Source organism: Cryptomeria japonica, chromosome 7, assembly GCF_030272615.1.
Source record: "Cryptomeria japonica chromosome 7, Sugi_1.0, whole genome shotgun sequence".
NCBI classification, from domain to species: domain Eukaryota; kingdom Viridiplantae; phylum Streptophyta; class Pinopsida; order Cupressales; family Cupressaceae; genus Cryptomeria; species Cryptomeria japonica.
This window is the reverse complement of record NC_081411.1, coordinates 403,827,454-403,845,666: the sequence shown is the minus strand read 5'-3', so window position 1 is coordinate 403,845,666 and position 18,213 is coordinate 403,827,454. Positions and strand designations below refer to the sequence as shown.

The following is an 18,213-nucleotide window of genomic DNA, read 5'->3' as shown; positions in this document are numbered from 1 at the left end:
GTGCGAAAATGCTTGGAAAGTTGCAAAAAGCCCCCAAAGGTCCGAATTTCACTTAAGTCCTCCAATTTCAAACCCTGGGGCCGAAATTTAAAATGCTTGGAAAGTTGCAAAAAGCCCCTTGAGGTCCGAATTTCACTTAAGTCCTCCAATTTCGGACCTTGGGGCTGAAATTTAAAATGTGGAAAAGTTGCAAAAAGCCCCCAGAGGTCCGAATTTCACTTAAAGCATCCAATTTCGGACCTTGGGGCCGAAATTCAAAGTTGTATAAATTTGCAAAAAGGTGGTCTAGGTCCGAAAATGCCTCCAGTTCGCTAAAATGCTTAAAACTCTGAAATTCGCCAAAAGGCGTTAAAGGTCCGAAAACTCCAAAATGGGCAAAAATTGCGAAAACTCCAAATTGGCGAAAACGATGAATGGTCCAAAGTTTACTTAAAAATCCGCAAAAAGCGTCAGAGGTCCGAAATGCTTTATTTTGGCGAAAACTCCAAACGATCCGAAATTCGCCATAGACCCCAAAGTCGCAACACGTATAAGGCAAATACAAGGGGTTCGAGATTGGCAAAGTCTCCCATTTCTCCGAAAATCGCAGCGCAATAAGTGCATTAGGCATCAAAACGTGAAAAAACGCGGAGTTCGTAATTTAGAAGATGGAGACGTGAAGTTTAAAGTCTGCAAACCCCCCTCCCCCATTCTCCGAAATTCACCAGGAAAGGCATGAGTGTTAGGATTTTAAAATTTGCAGAGGCTCTTCAAGCCTCCAAAATCGCGCTATAAGAAGTTTTCAAAATGCCAAAAACCCATTCAAAACGCCCAAGACTCCAAAGGTAAAATCACGCAGAAGTAACGCCCAAACACCATCAAGACCAAGGATCAGATTTCACATTCGAAGAGAAAGGAGAAGCATCTTCAGGATTCATCTCACAAAGAGCTTCTCAAGCCAGAATTCGTAATTAAATTTAATATTCATTAAATTAATTAATTAATTTCAAATTAATTTAATGAAGTGAAATTGATCATTCGCAGGTCACAGGACGTCATTAGAGAACCAGTGATGCAGAGAGATCAACTCTGGAACTCTCCCTAAGGATTAAATCAACTCAAGGAGACACATCAAAGGATCCTCTACATGCTAGGTGATTCAAAACCAAACTCAACTCAACACACCCAACCAAGGATAACATCAAAATGGTTTGTTCCAACACCTCTATTGGTCTTAACACATCCCAAACACCATAAGACAAGGTTCTACACACCCCCAAACTCAGACTCAAACTCATAAACCAAACTTGCTCTTCTAGGCTCTATTCCTTGTAGCCTCCAAATCGGGTATTTTCAACTTTTCTCCAAATCATCCCAAAACACTTGACAAAAAAATTACATATTTAGACACCCATTTGGATGTTACACAACATATCAGAAAACCAATATAGGTTGTTTTGGACGGACCCTTTGCTGTCCTCAAATGTGCCCCTTTTTAGCCTTAAAAACCACCCACTTTACAAAGGAAGTACCAACAAAACTTAACACCAGATTAAACCCTTTTGTACAGTCTCTTATTATGTTCCCAAACCAAGGATTTTTCAGGTCTTAGGTCTTGGTTGCACTCCTAGATACCCAAACACCAAAAAACCTCACTAAATCACCCTTTTCCCTAGGGCTTTCTAGAAATATCACTTCCAATCACTTCCAAGGCTCAACCAAAGTTCAAACACCTTTAAAATGGTGTGTCTAGACACTTCAATGCATAAAATACCCCCCTTGTTCAATTAGATTCTCTGCTGCTACACTCTAGCCTTCATTTTCACTCATTTCCAATCACTTTTCTTCAACTTTCATGCAACTTTCATGGTGTACACCTGCACTCTTCACTCCTTCCTGTCAATAATGGGTTAGTAAACTATTGTACATGTTATTTGGCATCCATCCTATGAGAATCAGACCTGTACATTCATAGGATGGATCCTTACATGCTTGGAAATTCACAAATTAGTGAAAAAATCACTGTCTTTTCTGGGACAGTCAGCAATAAATAAAAATATGATACTTTCAAGACTTCAAAAATGCACTCAATACATCAAAGGAATAACTAATAAACCCCCAATGTACAGCAATGATGATCCCTTAGCCTTTCAATGCAAAGAAAGCATGAAAAAACAAGGATTTGACAGCAAATAAAGAGTTTTTTAATTAATTTTCTGAGACAGTCCGTACAAGTCCGTACCAGCATCATCCAAACACACAAAAATTACTTTAGAGACTTTATAAGACCTTCCCCAACCAACTCCAACCAATCTCCAACTAATCCAAGTGATTAAAATGTCAAAACAACTCTAAAACTTATTTCCCACCAAAACTGGAACTAGTTGTTGAAATTCAAAATTTGAATTTTCAACTTTATTTCTAATACTTTTAATCAACTAAAACCTATCCCATTCAACTTATTTTGACATAATAAGATCATTAAATCACAATAAACTCCTATCCAACCTATCTAGACTCCATCATCCTATTACATTGCATTTTGGTCCTTAGGCCTTTATCAGGACCTTTAGGATTTTTACATAATTTATTGAATTCAACATTACAATAGGCCATTATAGGCTTCAAAACATTCCAATTGACCTCTAGTGATGTCATATCACTCTCCTTAGTCCTTGGTGTCCTCCTTTGTTCATTTGCCCTCCTAGATGCTCCGGCATCAACCAGGAGAAAGACCTGAAACGCAAATCGAAGAAGGATCACAATCAAGGCCAGGTGCTGAAGACTGGAAAAAGAAAAAGATGTGGGAACGTGCTGCAGGAGCGCAAGAGCAAACAAACATTGGAAACCGTGCCACTGAACAAAGATGAAGTCCACCACCGGGACCAAAGACCAAAGAACACTCTGAATGCTGCAAGTTTATGCCTTCTCGAGAAAAAGCACACAGCTGGATTTAAGTCCAGAAATTCAGTTTTAAAACTAAAACTGCTTTATTGTAAACTGCCTATGGGTCCCGCGCAAGATATTTTTGTGGATAACTATTCCCAGCCATCAAGAAGATTGGATAGACCTGAATTAAAGCCAAATAGTGGCAAGTAGTTGAGATAGTTGTTGGTTGGATAACTGAGAATCAATTCGGCATGGGTTGAAGCTGCCAGCTTCTAGAAGGCAGATCAGGACCCTTGGATGCAGTCCATACTAGCCTTTGATTCAAAATTGTAATAGCTATAAAAGGCAGAGGCCTTTCTTTTGTAAAGGGTTAGATGGTTAGATAGTTAGATTTAAGAGTTAGAATAGGTTAGATCTTAGCAGTGGCATAGAGATGTTGCAGAAATTGTTGTAATAGGCAGCTGAAATCAATATATAGACATTGAATTGGTGTTTATTGTCTTGTTTTCATCTTGTTTGCATGGTTTCTCTCAGCATTTTAGATAGATCTTTCTGTTTTGGGTGTGCAGGTATTTGATAGATTCAAGCTCATACCATTGAGGATATACTGATTGTGTATCCTTTTGTATGGTTAACCTGAGCCTTTAATTGTGCTTAGTTCAATTGCAGGTGTGCGTTTGAGCTGCACCAGAATTGGGTGCTTAGTCGTGCATCTCCAGTCTGAAAATCTTCCAAGTCCCTTTGAAGATTGCACCATTCCTGCAAGGTTGTGAGCTATTCTGGCCAAGCAGGAATTGGTTATGTTGAATCCGTCTACCCGCATACCCGTGTTGTTAGTTTTAGATCTCCTAACCCTTTCCTTTTGCTCTTTATTACGTAATTTGAGAATCGCAGCAGACTAGCTTGTTGCAAATCGTAAGTCCCCTTGTGTTTCCAGCAAAAACACATCAAACCACTGAGTAATCTTGCAGTCAAGACCTGACAATCAAAACCTTGAGGTCGTCCCCATTGATCAAACAAAAAACAGCATTAGGGACTTCCTTATCTCAAGAGAGGATAGGATACTCAGTTGGTTATTCTATTCTGCGTTGGCCGTATGGAGTTTGCAGCAATGCGATTTCAGACACGTCAACAATCTCCCACTTATGCTTTGGATAAAGGGCTCCCAAGATTGGGGAAGACCATTTAGTGCCAACATAACAAGATCGCTGTCTGCAATTATGTCCCCAATAGTGCTCAACTGATCTCTTAAATCAGTAATTTTCATAAAGAATGAGATGACTAAATTTCCTTATCGATTTTTACATGGTGAAGTTGTTGTCTCAAAGCAAGGGTTTTGTTGGTATTGTTGATCTCATACAACCCTTTTAGGGTATCAAACATTTATTTAGCTAACTTCAACTTGGAGATGGTCGGTACTAAGTGATTCATCATAGAGTCTATCATGATCTTTCTAGCCTCCGTGCCATTTTTCTTCCACTGGATTTTCTCAGTATCATCGGAAGACTCGAGCATATCACTTTCCACAAAATCAAGAAGATCATTCTCCTCTAATGCAATGAGTACCCTAGGTTTCCAAGAGTTGAAGTTTGAGGCTCCATCAAGCCTATCTTCTATCTTGACACCGTTCACCATCTTCTTTTTCCACACAAATTCTCCTTCAAAGATCTGCTCTTAAGTCTGAAATAATTTGCAACCTTAGATCTGCAATACTTTGCCTTCAAGATCTGCCCTAGATGAAAAGTTTACTTGACTGTTTAAACAAATCTGATCAGATCTTTTCTTAGACCTGCTCTGATACCATGTTAGTTTTAGGATAAAAAATGTAAGCAAGCAGAAATACAACAACACATAGAGAAATCAACACAACAAATACCTTGGGAAAAAACCCTTCTACTCGAGGAGGAAAAAACCCAACAAATAATATTCTCTTATATATTGAAGAAATCTGCTTACAACTCAGGCCCAACACAAGGTCGAATTTGATACAATGAATAATAGCACCTCTCCTAGATGCAAAGATACAAATGAATATGTTTCTCCTTGAAATCGGTCTGCTGCTACAAAATGATGATCTGCTGCTACAAGATAATGATCTGCAGCTACAATTGCGAACTTCTTCTAGGATTGTGAGTTGCTACTAAGAATGAATTCCTGCTGCTAAGAAATGGTGAACTTTTTCTGCTTGCTTGATGTGAATTATGATGAAGTGATTATATCCAAATGTGGAGACACCTTCTCCTTTATATAGCAAGTTATGTGACCTCTCTTCTAGGGCCGACCTAGAATAAATAATATTTTGTTTTACAAAGAGAAAGGCCGACTTGCCTTTGATTAATTTCTTTTAGGGAAATACCTGGCCGACATGCCTTCTGATGAATATATATTTAAAGAAAAATATCTCCCGTAGCTACAAAACACTAACATTGTCAACTGTCAAATGTTAAATGTTTAAAACAGAGTAGCCGAATACTCCTCCGTCCCTCCCTGGGCGCCCGTATCCCTATATCCAAAATGGATACGTATCTGATACGGCCTGGATACATGTCAGATATTGTACCCATGCGTGCCCCAAAAACCTTGGCTTTCCAACCATGCCAAATACATTGTGATTTGATTTTTTTGAAATTTGGAGTAAATTTTCCTAAATTTAATTTAAAAAAGCTTCATTCATGCAATTTAAAAAAAAATTGGTATAAAAAAAACCTACACCAAATGAGAAAGACAAATAATATTTTTTTCTATTTCAGGTTATCTTCCAATGCAACTTTACTGTTTTTGCATATTATAAATTGTTAAATCAATTTATAATTATTTATGTAGCAATTATGTGTCTATATTGCTTTTGAAGTAATGAAGATCTCCAATAACTCAGAAAATTGCGTTAAATACATGTGTATGTGTTTTTTATGAATGCCATATCCAGTAGCATCCATATTGGGGTTCTTAAAAAATGGTTGTATCGGTATTCGATACCGTATCTGTCTTTGTATCCATATCCATGTCCATGCAACTTTGGTATTCAGGCTGAATTGACAGGCCAAGCCACACCTTAGTCAAAATCTATATGATTAAAAAGGATTCAAAGCTTGGTTAAAAAACAACAAAATTATGAAAAATGGCATGCACCACAAAGGTCTCTATGTCCTAAAAGGCCTTGTTTGGGCTTTGGTTGCAGCAACATTGCACCTTGATCCCATCTTATATCATTATGGAGTTTGCACCAGGGGCGTTGCCTCAGATCCCACAAGCCTTTTGGGGGCTTCCACCCCAAGACTTTCACTCTAGTTTTAAAAAGCATTATTTCCTCTTTGTTTGGATTGAAATAACAAAAACAGCATTTTCCTCCTTTTTAAAAAAGAAAATCACTTTTTTTAGTATCCCAATTCATATCCTGTTAATTGCAGTCGATTTATACTTTTGGTTTGCCAAGTGAATCTATATTCCAAGTAATACTACCATAATATGAACCTTATTGATTTTCTTAACCAAAGTTGCATGGACACAAATACAAGTACAAATACAAATATGATATCGGATACAGATACAGCCATTTTTTAAGACCCCCAATATGGATACGGCTGGATACGTCATTCATAAAAGAACACATACCCATATATTTAACACATTTTTCTAAGTCATTTGAGGAGATTTTCATTACTTCAAAGAAATATAGACACATAATTGCTACATAAACTAATGATAAGTTGATTTTACATTTTACAATATGCAAAAGTAGTAGAGTTGCATTGGAAGATAACCCAAAAAATGGGTCACTCAAATAGAAAAACATTTCATTTGTCTTTCTCATTGGGTGTTGGTTTTGTTTATACCAATTTTTTTTTTAAAATGCATGAACGAAGTTTTAAAAAATTAAATTTAGGAAGATTTCTATCAAATTTTAAAAAAATCAGAGTATCTAGCATGGTTGGAAATCAAGGTTTTTTGGGCACATGTGGGTACAGTATTCAATGTGTATCCAGGCTGTATCGGATACATATTTATTTCGGATACGGGGATACACGTGCCCAAGGAGGGCCAAAGGAGTTTCCGACTACTCTACTTTTGATTAAAATTGATTGTTCAAAAACCTTGATGCCTCATTAGAAAATGGGACTCACTGCCCTTGATTTGACACTATGAGGCCAATGGTGCAACAAAAGGAGAGGGCATACTAACAACCTTTGAAAATGTGCACTAAGCCAACATGTATCATGAAAAAGTCGCATGCACTACATCTTGATTTATAGAGGGCTCACCCACTTACTAATTCATTTATTTGAGTCAATAACACAATGCTAAAAAGTGTTAGCACTGAAATGTCCAACATTGTGCGTAAAGGCAATGCTTGTCTCTGCTGGAATTTTTGTCATTGATGTCCTCTAGGTGGTTTGTGGTGTTGCTAGCATCTGCTCAGGTTGTCAGATGTCTTGTCTGATCTAAAATGTTTGGATCTGAGTTCCTTTGTTTGCTTAGACTTGTTTCACATCTGCCCAGTTCGAATAGTTCTTTCTTCTAAGTTTTCGGACTTGTCAGATCAGTTACAATTCGCTTGCAGGGTCAGGTGAATGATTTGGTAATCAGTTCGGTTTCACAGATTTGCAGGTTCAGATGCAAAGTGACAGGTAAGAATGATTTGTTTACAGAATTCTTGTTGTATCTGAATGGCATCAGAGAATCAAATGCAGAAAAATGGTTCCGTGTGATTATGTTATTCTTTCTGTTGGTGTTGAAAATAAGCCACACCCGGACCGACGATGGACTGGTCCAAGAGGGGCCAGTAGCTCAGTGGTAGAGCACTCCAGCAGCGTATGGAAGGTCCTAGGTTCGAGTCCTAGCTGGTCCATGTCTCAACATGGTATCAGAGCCAGTTCCAGGCTAGGAGCCCCGAGCACACGCGAAGTGTGGCTTAAGGGGGGGCGTTGGTGTTGAAAATAAGCCACACCCGGACCGACGATGGACTGGTCCAAGAGGGGCCAGTAGCTCAGTGGTAGAGCACTCCAGTAGCGTATGGAAGGTCCTAGGTTTGAGTCCTAGCTGGTCCATGTCTCAACACTTTCTTAACTGATTCTGAAGGCATTTTTAGTTGGTATCTCTGAAATGGTACAAGGTGTGTGGTTGGTTGTATGTAGGAGTTATGGCATTCTCTGTTCTTTTTGAAAGCGTGTTTTTTTTTCTCTGACAGATTCTTTTGCTTCTACGATTTTTTACTGCTAAATGAGAGTTACAATTTTTGCATGCTGGAGAAAAGAAAAGAAATCGTTCTGATATTTTTTTTTTTAAAAAAGGAGGTTCAGCTGATTCAGTTTGGTGTATGTAAGTAATGCGCTTAAAAGAAAAGTGAACTATGTATGACAAAGTGTTGTTGATTAAGCTTGTGGTTAAGTGATAAAAAAAAAAGTTCGCTTACAGATGTAGAAAAGAACATATATTCTATGTGAAGCAGATGAGAATATTTTGAGTGAACATCACACTTGGTTCTGTAGCCATGATTAATGTGAATGTGTGCAGTTTGAGAGTTAACAGAAACACCTTTTAATAGTTTGAATATACATTTTGGCGTGGTGGAAGAAGCTGTTGTGGGAGTATGCCATGTTTTTGACAGTAATCAGCAGATAATGAATGTGAGTTTTCCGTTTTATGAAATCGATAAGTATATGACTAATGGTGTGTGCATGCTACAGAAGTTCTTTGAAGTCTTGAGTTCTGAGTTGTTTAGCATGTGAATGTGATATTCTCCAAAGTTGATTGTAGTAAGTTATTGTGAAAATGTAAAATTTATAATAAGGAGAGTTCACTGGAGCATAACTGAGAAAATCAACAGCTATCAAAGAGCTGTACTATTTCTCAATCTGATAAACTTTGTAATGTAAAGGTTGGTGCCTTGTTGTGAAGTTGGTGCTCTCAGTGAGTTGCAGCTCACTTTTGTAAACTGGGTTGGAGCCCTTTTTTGAAAAAGTGTTCCGTGGTTTTTTACCCTCGAGGGTTTTCCACGTGATAAAAATTTTTGGAGTAGGTGCTTCAAAGAGAGTTGATGCTCTCAGTGAGTTGCAGCTCACTTTTGTAAACTGGGTTGGAGCCCTTTTTTGAAAAAGTGTTCCGTGGTTTTTTACCCTTGAGGGTTTTCCACGTGATAAAAATTTGTGTCTCCTTAATGTGATTACTCTCCTTTCATATTACTCATCGGGATCCATCAAATAAGAAACTTGATTACAATGAGGAGGTGACGAGTAATTGAGATACAACTCTTGAGTGTAAACTTAGATGTATGTGGCTAGTGGAAGTAGAATTGCAGCCCATCTAGAGGTTGAACTTGTTTTTTGGTCTATGATATGTATTAAACTCTAATTTAGATTTATATATGATGGAAATTGGTAAGATGCTCAACAAATTTAGTAATATGTGTGTTTTTGAAGAATATTTTTAAAAATTTGTATTTTAAAATGTTTGATAAAATTGTCAAGTAATTGCTGAGTTTTTTCCTGAGTTTTTGCCAAGTCCCAAGATTTAAATTTTTTTGGGCTTGTCAAGTTATTGCAGAGTCCAAGTATCTCAACTATGCTTCAAAGTATTCACAACATCCCTTAAGGCTAGGAGAAGAAGAAACTATATTGAAATTGATAAATACACTGTTACAAGCTCACTCCTCACACCATGTCATAGTTGACAACCTAGCACTACATCAGTGAGAAGTGCTTCTTTCTGTAAATCAGGTTCTTCAAGTTATGGTGGATATCATATTCCACGATGGTTGGTTGAATCCAGATCTTGTTGTAACGGAGTTGAGCCAAATGGCTAGCCAAGGTCTTTGGCATCCTGATCTTGTCCCACTATATCTTCCACATTTTGCCAAGTAACTTGGTAAAAAGTGCCATCACTGTACAGCTGTCATGTGCCAGTGATGGCATACCAATTTACATCATAGCTCTACATATAAGAGTACAACTAGCACTGCATAGTTTGAGTATTCTGCCATACAACACATTGGCTCTTCAACTTCTATCACGTGACTCTTGGGATCATCTGCCAATGTTCATCCTCCAACATAGCGCATTTGAAAATTCTATCGAATAGGTTCTAATAAAAAAACCATAGGTTATTTTGCTAGAATATATTCTGTAGTTGTATTGTTTACAATGACCACCTTCATGAATATTTTTTGAAATCAAATATATATTCAAATATGACATCTTGTTTGTATGGTCCACAAAGTTCAATCACTTGTATGGCCATTGACTTGTACATTCTTTATAGAGTGCATGACATTTGAGATGCGATGCTGATCAGTGTCTCAGTACTAAGTTTTCCTTACTATTTCCAACTAAAGAACTTATTGAAAATTTCAAATTGGTTTTTCCCAAAGCTCCACATCCATGGCTCTCTAGCCAAAGGCTCTTTTTTAGTACTTCATTGTGGGATGATGAGGTTATGATTCTTCTGTTCAAGCTAAATCAGTGAAACATCAGCAATTAAAACCTTCTCTTTAGTGCCGCTGAAACTATGGAATTTTTTTCCTGATATTACATGATCTATCTCACTTTTGTTGACCACTTCTTGATTAGGAATCCAACTTTTCTTTTTTGGGGGGGTGATGTAGATGGTATAAATTAAATTTTTATGTTTCATTAGTATGTTTGTAATTGACTGTGTATTACTACTGATCACTTGTTGGCTTTTGTGAGTAGTTGTTAGGAGTTTAATGGTAAGTGGTTGTTGATGGTTGGGTTCTATTTGGTAACCATTAGGAACTTTAAATAGCGTTCTCGTTGACTAGGAAGGCATTCTGATTTGGTACATGATCCTCCTTGGTTTACATTTGGATTTTACAATCACTACCTTGAATGAAGATGCAATTGATCTTCATTTATAGTTATTTGGTATGTCATGCTCTACTCTATTTATAGTGCATTAGTGCATTAATAGAGTTACAGTATGGGAGTAAACAAAACAACCAATGTTTTCCAATCATCTTATATTTCCCTTAGAATGATATGTTGATTATCCTCTACAAGTGTTGAGTCTATAAGTTGGATTTGCAGTCATCTTTAATAAGCAATTTTACTCATTGAAGAATGAATGAACTACATGATTCATGAGGTTCCATAGTTGATATATGGGGCAAATGTTAAATTGTGAAGATTCTTTCTGCTTCACATAATCATCCCTAATGATTTCACTCCATAACCTCTCCTCGTCATGATATAATCTCCAGAAAAAAATTGCTTTAAGAGATTTGGTCAAGATTTACTTCTTGGTCTTTATCATTTTGCTTCCTTTAGATTCTTAGAAGAGAAACTTTCTTTCATAGAGATTTTCTCTTCATTTCTACTCCAAGGAAAGTTTCATTGAACATTGACTATATTGTTGAAAGTTTCAACTAGAATTTGAAAAGGGGCATATATAGATTGGAATATCTTGAAAGGAAACCTTAGCAAGGTAAATCCTTCTTTTTCTTTAGTTTTGATTGTATCCTAAAAGATACACAAATATATAACTTCTCTTGGGACGAGGAGAGGCATGCTTACAAAATAATTGTTTTGAAGAGAAGCAATCTTGGACCCCAAATTCAACTGACTCATTCTTGTTTGATGGCTTCTATTTCTAAACAATGCAATTCAATAGTTGGGTATTTGGTTTTTATCTCTGCTGCCTTCTCATAACTAGAAAGGATATGCTTTATAAACCTTGTTCCATTTTATGAGGGTTCAATATCTACAAACTGTAGATTTCTGAATTGCCCAGTAGTTAAGGACACCTTTTACTCATATAGGTTTATATCCACTTGCACCTTATTAATGGTTCAAGATAGAATCTTATTTACTAAAATTGAGAATGAATGTGTGCTAAAGCAACTCCAAACCCATAGCCTTTGTTATTCTGAATAAAAAAAAATTGAGAAATTTTATCCAAGAAACTACAATTCACCTTATTATAAGCTTAATTCATGTGTAACATAATCAAAATCCTAGCTTTCTTCCTATGATGAATAGAATGCGAGGTTTCTTTAATAAATTAGATTTACCTTGTGAAGAGAGGGTTTCAACTTGTTAACAGCTGTATTCTCTGCTGTGTTGAAGAATCTGTTGTTCATCTCTTCTTACAATGTAGCTTTTCCTGTGAGGTATGGGTAGAGGTTTTTACCTCCCTTGATGTTTAATGGATTGTGCTGCGGACTCTAAAAGAGTATTTTATCGTCTGGATGACTAATTTCCTGTTCTCTCATCCTACGATTAGAGAATTATGGAATCATATTCCCCCTTTTCTAGCTTGGGGATTCTATAAGGAGTGGAATAATAGCATTTTTAGGAAGTAAGAAACAACAAAGATGTTTTTCAATCTATTAAAAGTGGCATCAAATAAAACATCATTGTGGCTAAGATAAGGAAGTGCATAAGCTTCCTTCCCATCTTGAGTTAAAAATTAGTTCTAATAAGGGAATTTCTCAACCCATGACCAAGGTCAAGCCAAGTAAGAAAATTTTGAGAAAACATATAAAATTGAAAAATCTGGAGAATGGTTGGATCATATTGAAATTCGATGGGTGTAGTAAGTGGAACCCTGGTGTTGCAATAGTTGGTGGGATCTTTAGAGATGAAAATGGGAATATAATTAAATGCTTTGCTAAAAATATGGGTGTCAAATCTAATAATGAAGCAGAAGCAATTGTTGTCTGGTGGGGGGTTCCAGAAGATGGAAACTAAGGGGAACTCTGAGTTAATTATTAATCTGCTTCAGAACTTTTCTCTTCATCCTTGAAAAATAAGAAACTTTATTGATGATTGTAGATCTCTGCTGCCCAACTTCACTCATTTCAAGATCTCTCACACTCTTAGAGAAGATAATAAAGTTGCCAATGCTCTAACCAATTCAGGCCTTTAGTTTAACGAGTGGCATTATTGGCTGTTCGATGCTAATCTCGAATTGCAGATTAAAGATCTTCTGTTTGTTGAGAGAAAGAACTGTATATGCATAAATCAGGTTTTTAATAATGTTCATGGCCATACATAATTTAAGTGTTAGCATTTTGTATAAAGAGGGGCTTCTTTGTTTGATGTGCAGAAGATCTTGCAATGTGAATAAAGTCTTATCTCAGATTAATTATTTAAATGTTGTGGCTAATTATCTGTTTGTTAATCCGACCCCCTCTAATTATTGTTTTCCTAGCTCACTTTACATGCAACTTGAGGGGAAAAGATTTTTTAAAGGCTTAGATAGTTTGAAAAATATCAAGGATATTACTTTTAAAAATGTAATCATTACTAGACGGTCTCATAAAAGACTCCCTAATCTCCAAGTTGGGATTAAAAGTTTTATGATGGCCTTTTATGCAAGCAAGTTGTACGAAAGTATTCAAAAGGGGCATGTGGACAATAATACCACTAGTCATTCTAAATATTAGATTCAGGGCTTTAATCATCACCGCAATAGTTTAATTATTGCAATGATTCGTTTCACTTGTGTCATCCTCAAAAGATCTATTTTAATGATGGAATTTTATCAGAAAGTTCACTGGTTTATTTTTTATAAAAGTTCTATTCCTTGCCCTGACACTTGTGCTAGCTATTCTGCTTGTGAGTCTCTAGTATTCTTTATATTCTTTGGGGTTCTGTTAGGTGAGAGTTTCGAGTGCAAGAGGTTTGCTAAGATGGGTGAGAGATTGCGTCTGAGAACATTACTTATGTCTCTTTGAAGAAAAATGTTGAATTTTGGGCTATATTTGAGAGTGGGGGTTTAACCTCCTTCTTTAGAGTGACAAAAGGGCATGATAATGAGCTAATGACTTGATTTGTGAATAGCTTCCATGCTGGTATTGTCTAGATTGGAGGGGTAAAAATTGAAGTTATCGAGGAGCTCATTGCTAAAGCAATTGATTTGATCTATTACGGAGCTAAGGTGCCTCGTCTTAATCAAACTGCTTATCAAGACTACATTGAGTCGTTTCTAGAATAGGAGGAGGAGCTCAAACGACACTAGAATGGTTTTAGCCACGAAGACCTGCCTATTCCGTGGCCTATGGTAAGCTATCACTTAATTAAATACTTTACTTTGGAGGGTCACTTTGCTACAGTCCATGGCTACCATTTCTAAATTTTAAGTCACTTGAGGTGTAAGTTGATTATTAGTTTTCCCTTTTTTCCCATTATTGTCCATGGAGAAATAAATAAAAGGCGCTAATCCACCCCTCCATCAAGGGTTGATGTCTACACTGTATAATTTTAGTCATAATGCCATCCATGTTGCTAATCTTCCTACTTTTGGCCCTCCAAAAATTCCAGTGCAAGACCTTAACCTTCCCCTTTTGGAGAAAGTGAGAAAAAGAATTGCTTTTAAAGACAATACCCCTTCTTCCTCCAATGCGCAAGGAATTGTGTTTGGCATGTCTCCTACTACCCCTGCTTCTAGAAAGAAAAAAAAATGGGGAAAGAGCTAAAAAATAACACTAATGATGCGTTGGGGCCGAAAAAAATTCCGCTTTCCCTTCAAGACAAAGAGAAGTTTTTCCATCTCACCTTCGGACAAAGGTGAGAAGGTTGCTTGAGATGTCAAGGGAAAATTCTCTAGTTGTAAGAATAGTAAGGAACTTGTTGTGCCTAATCCTCTTAGCCCTGCTATTGACATTTTTGATGGGGAGAACATGAAAGAGGAAGCTGTTGCCTCCTCAGTCCAATGGAGGTATGCCAAGATTGCAAAAATTATTATGGCTACTAAGATTTCTTCTCCTCTTAAATCTACCCAACAAAGCACTAACAATGTGGAAATGGAGGACTCTGGTGACTACGCCCAATGAGGAGGAAAATGTGGAGTATTCTAGTGAGCTGTTGGATATTACCCCTGATGGCTCTCTTTCTTGTTCCCCCTGTATGTTATGCCCCCTAGAGACTCGGTTGGATGCTCTCAAAGGTTTGAACAATATTAAAACTTATAAGGAAGAGGAAAAAAAGGGCAATGAGGACATAGAAACAAACGAGGACATTGCCAGAAAAGATGATACTATGCAAATGTATATGACTGAAATTAAGGATCTTCAAGTTAGGGTAGAAAGTGAGAAAGATTCTCAAGATTTTACAGATTGCCCTAGCTGCAAGGAGAAATACGCTGGTCTGTAGGAGTCTCTAACCTTATTTCAACCAAAAATTCTCACCCTAGAGAATGCTATGAGTAGAATGGTTAAAATCACTGATGGCCTAATGAGGAAAACAATTGTGGGAGTGGTGAGTATGAAAACTAAGCTGAATAAAAAGAAGAAGAAAATGAAAAAGTTGGAGAGGCCTGCTGAATCTTCAAAGTAGGTGAAGAAGAAAGGTCCTTCTCGTGGTGTGTCTAAATGGGAAGAAACTCTGGATCCTATGGTTGCAGATTGGAATGCTCTTTACTAGAGTCTCCTGCTGTTTTGTTCAAGTTTGCTATTTTTCTCGCAAGGCTGCTTCTATGGATCTTCCATGCTCTGGATCTATTTTGGAGGTTACTCTGCTGTTTTTCTTTTGTTATGCTGTACTTAGTTGCTCTTTTTTGGTGACTAACTTGTTCTGCTCGTTGTTTGTTCTATTGCAACTTTTTTCCGGTTAGCTTTGAAAGGGTTGGAGGTCCTTCCCTATGTAATCAAAAACATACTTTGAGTGATCCCTCTGATTTCTCCTTTCTTGTCAAGCATTTTCAAGATTGCCTTGAAGTCTGCCCACAAACTCCAATCAATGTCTTTATGCCTTCTATTAGGTGTCTCCAACAAATCTGTCTCTCTTCTGAGCTAATAATGCCATATGTATTTGAGAAAAGATTTTCCACAAGCCCCTTAAGTAACATATTTTTTACAAGGTTTGTGAAGTTTACTGATGAGCCTTGGAATTCACTGGGATATCAAAGTATTAGTATATCTCTCACAGATCCTTCTGCTTCCACCTATTGACAGTTGCATTCATCCCATACATAAGATGTAGTCTTCATTTTATTTCATGCAAGAGTACTACTCTTGTTGTTGTTTTTGAATTAGTTACCTGAACGGCCACTATTATCAGGGATATTGATGCCCTGATGTTCTAACTTCGTAGAATCATCTATTCTTGGTAGAAGGCATTTTCATCCCAATGATGAAAAAATTTGTAATTACTGTTTTTTCTTTATGGTGTATATGCAATTTTTATGCGGATGTCATTAGAAAACTTTGGAATCAAATAAATCAACGTTTAACTTTAAACATTTATCAAAATGATGCATTTTAATGTTTTACAGAACTATGCATATATCAATGGAAAGATGCATTTCAATTTAGTGAATTATGTTAAGTGATTTGATATAGAATATCACAAAGGAATGTGACAAATGAAAATTATCCATTCTAGTATATAACAATTCTAAATTTTGAGATGAAGCATCAAACATCACAACCTTCCCTGATTACCCTGTTCAGTTTTTATGTTGATCTATTTCAAATCAAAGGAATCACCCAAACCTAGTCTGTAGATTCACTAATATAGTATCTAAATTTTTTTTGCAAAACTTTATAAAAATTTCTGGCCTTTTCCATTAATTACATTGAAAAACATTCAGAATTGCTGTCTCCTTACCTGGTAAATTATTCGGATCGTCTTCAGCCAATCTTCCATCTGCTTCAGTCCTATTCTCTGCAGGTAAGAGAAAAAATGGAATTACTGAACAGTGTTTACTGATTTTCCACAGAACTGGAATTGATTCCAAAATTCAATCAGCATCATACCATATAAAGAGAACAGAGGGTGTTGTGACATATATGCTGATAAATCCTTCTCCTTTCTCACTTTTTTAGGCTTCCGATGTAAGATGCGTTGCTTGATAGAATGAGATATTAGAGGAGTAGTTCTTGCTGCAGAATCCTTGATACAAGTTAGGCTATCTCTCTGCAACTTTTTAGACTGAATTTTTTTGAGAATGCAGTCATACTTGGAAGCTTGAGACTGGAACTCCTTAATCTGTAACTCAAGCCAGTGGCATCGCCATTCAATGCCACGCCTATAAGATTTCCAGTCATCTGACAATCTACTGTTTTTCCTAATAAAAATCAGTCAGGACATTATAAGAAACATAGGGAAAAAAACTCCTTAGTAATTAAGAAATGTAAGAAAAACATAAGAGCACATGCAGATCATAGCTTATTTTGCAAGACCAAAGTCTACAGGCGATACACATTTCTTGTCCATAGCTTCAATTTCATTCTAGATAGTCTTATTAGTCTACTTTACTGTTAGTCATTACATTTCCAAATGAGTGTTCAATTTGAAAACTTTGGGGGGGTACAGACTGGCTGAAACTACATCCTTTAAATCTTGTAAAATATCAACTAATCAATCAAGACAATTGATTGATTATTATGGACATCAAGGTGTCTCTTTCTTAAATAAATGGACTGATTTTTCTCCGTATTCTATTCTTACTTGTACCGGCTTTGCTTAGACAAAGCTTTGACACAGAAAAAGAATATGCTTGCTAGTAACTATCATTTGCTATACACACAGACTCAAATGAGTGTTAAGGCATCAAAGAAAATTATTTATAATTCAGAATTAAAATATTTCCAGCTTTTCATTCTACCATGGGAAAGCATGATATAGATTTCTTCAGAAAGGATCAATACCTTTTTATAGATGCATAGCCATGATTCTCATCAACAGCTGCAGCTGCATTCCCATTATGCAACTCAGATTCTGATTCAACAGAACCACATGTTTCGTAATCATCAGCATCTGTATCTCCAAAAGAACTTGAACTTTCAGTGGCCTGATCAGGAGAATCAACTCTTACATCATTCCAAATACATTTGGATCCAGTGATGTCAACCACAGTATCATCTACTTCAATGCTAAGCCCAGCTAAATTTGAACTACCCAACACAACAGTTGTAGTTGAACAGTTCTCCAAGTCCTGTAGAGAACACAAACTTGCATTGGCCAAATTAGAGAAATGTTGACCCAATGGACATTCATCTGCCTGAACACATAAATTTCCACCAGTATCAAGTTGTTGAATATCCTTTGTAATATCTGGTTGCATGGAAGCTTTACATGGTAAACCGCAGAAAGGGATTTCTTTGTCCCATTTTGGGTTATTTTGTTTCATTTCCAAAGCCACTGCATTGCCTAAACTTGCATTTTGATTATTAAAAGCTTCTGAATTCTGATCCCCATTCTGTTCATCTGTTTGCGTAAAACAAAAATTCCAGTTTGCTCTTTTCGCAATCTGATCCAAATATACTCTACCTCGATGCAACATGTTGTTTGCAGCTTTCCAAAACACAGCATCCCTTTGATAATAACACATTACATCATTACAAATGCACTCAAAGTCATCCTGCATTTTGACATGAAAGTTTTAGTA

General features: G+C 36.7%; 1 protein-coding gene across 1 annotated transcript in view; it reads right to left on the bottom strand.

Annotated features, from left to right (window-relative positions):
• LOC131053417 (uncharacterized) overlaps window positions 1-18,213 on the bottom strand; it is a 60,718-nt gene that overhangs the window by 4,694 nt on the left and 37,811 nt on the right. Inside the window, exons 4-6 of the mRNA XM_057988029.2 lie at window positions 17,474-18,186; window positions 16,580-16,890; window positions 16,431-16,487 (exon numbers count right to left, since the gene is read on the bottom strand). Of these exons, the coding sequence (XP_057844012.2) occupies window positions 16,431-16,487; window positions 16,580-16,890; window positions 17,474-18,186 (1,081 nt within the window). The remainder of the gene's footprint in view (window positions 1-16,430; window positions 16,488-16,579; window positions 16,891-17,473; window positions 18,187-18,213) is intronic.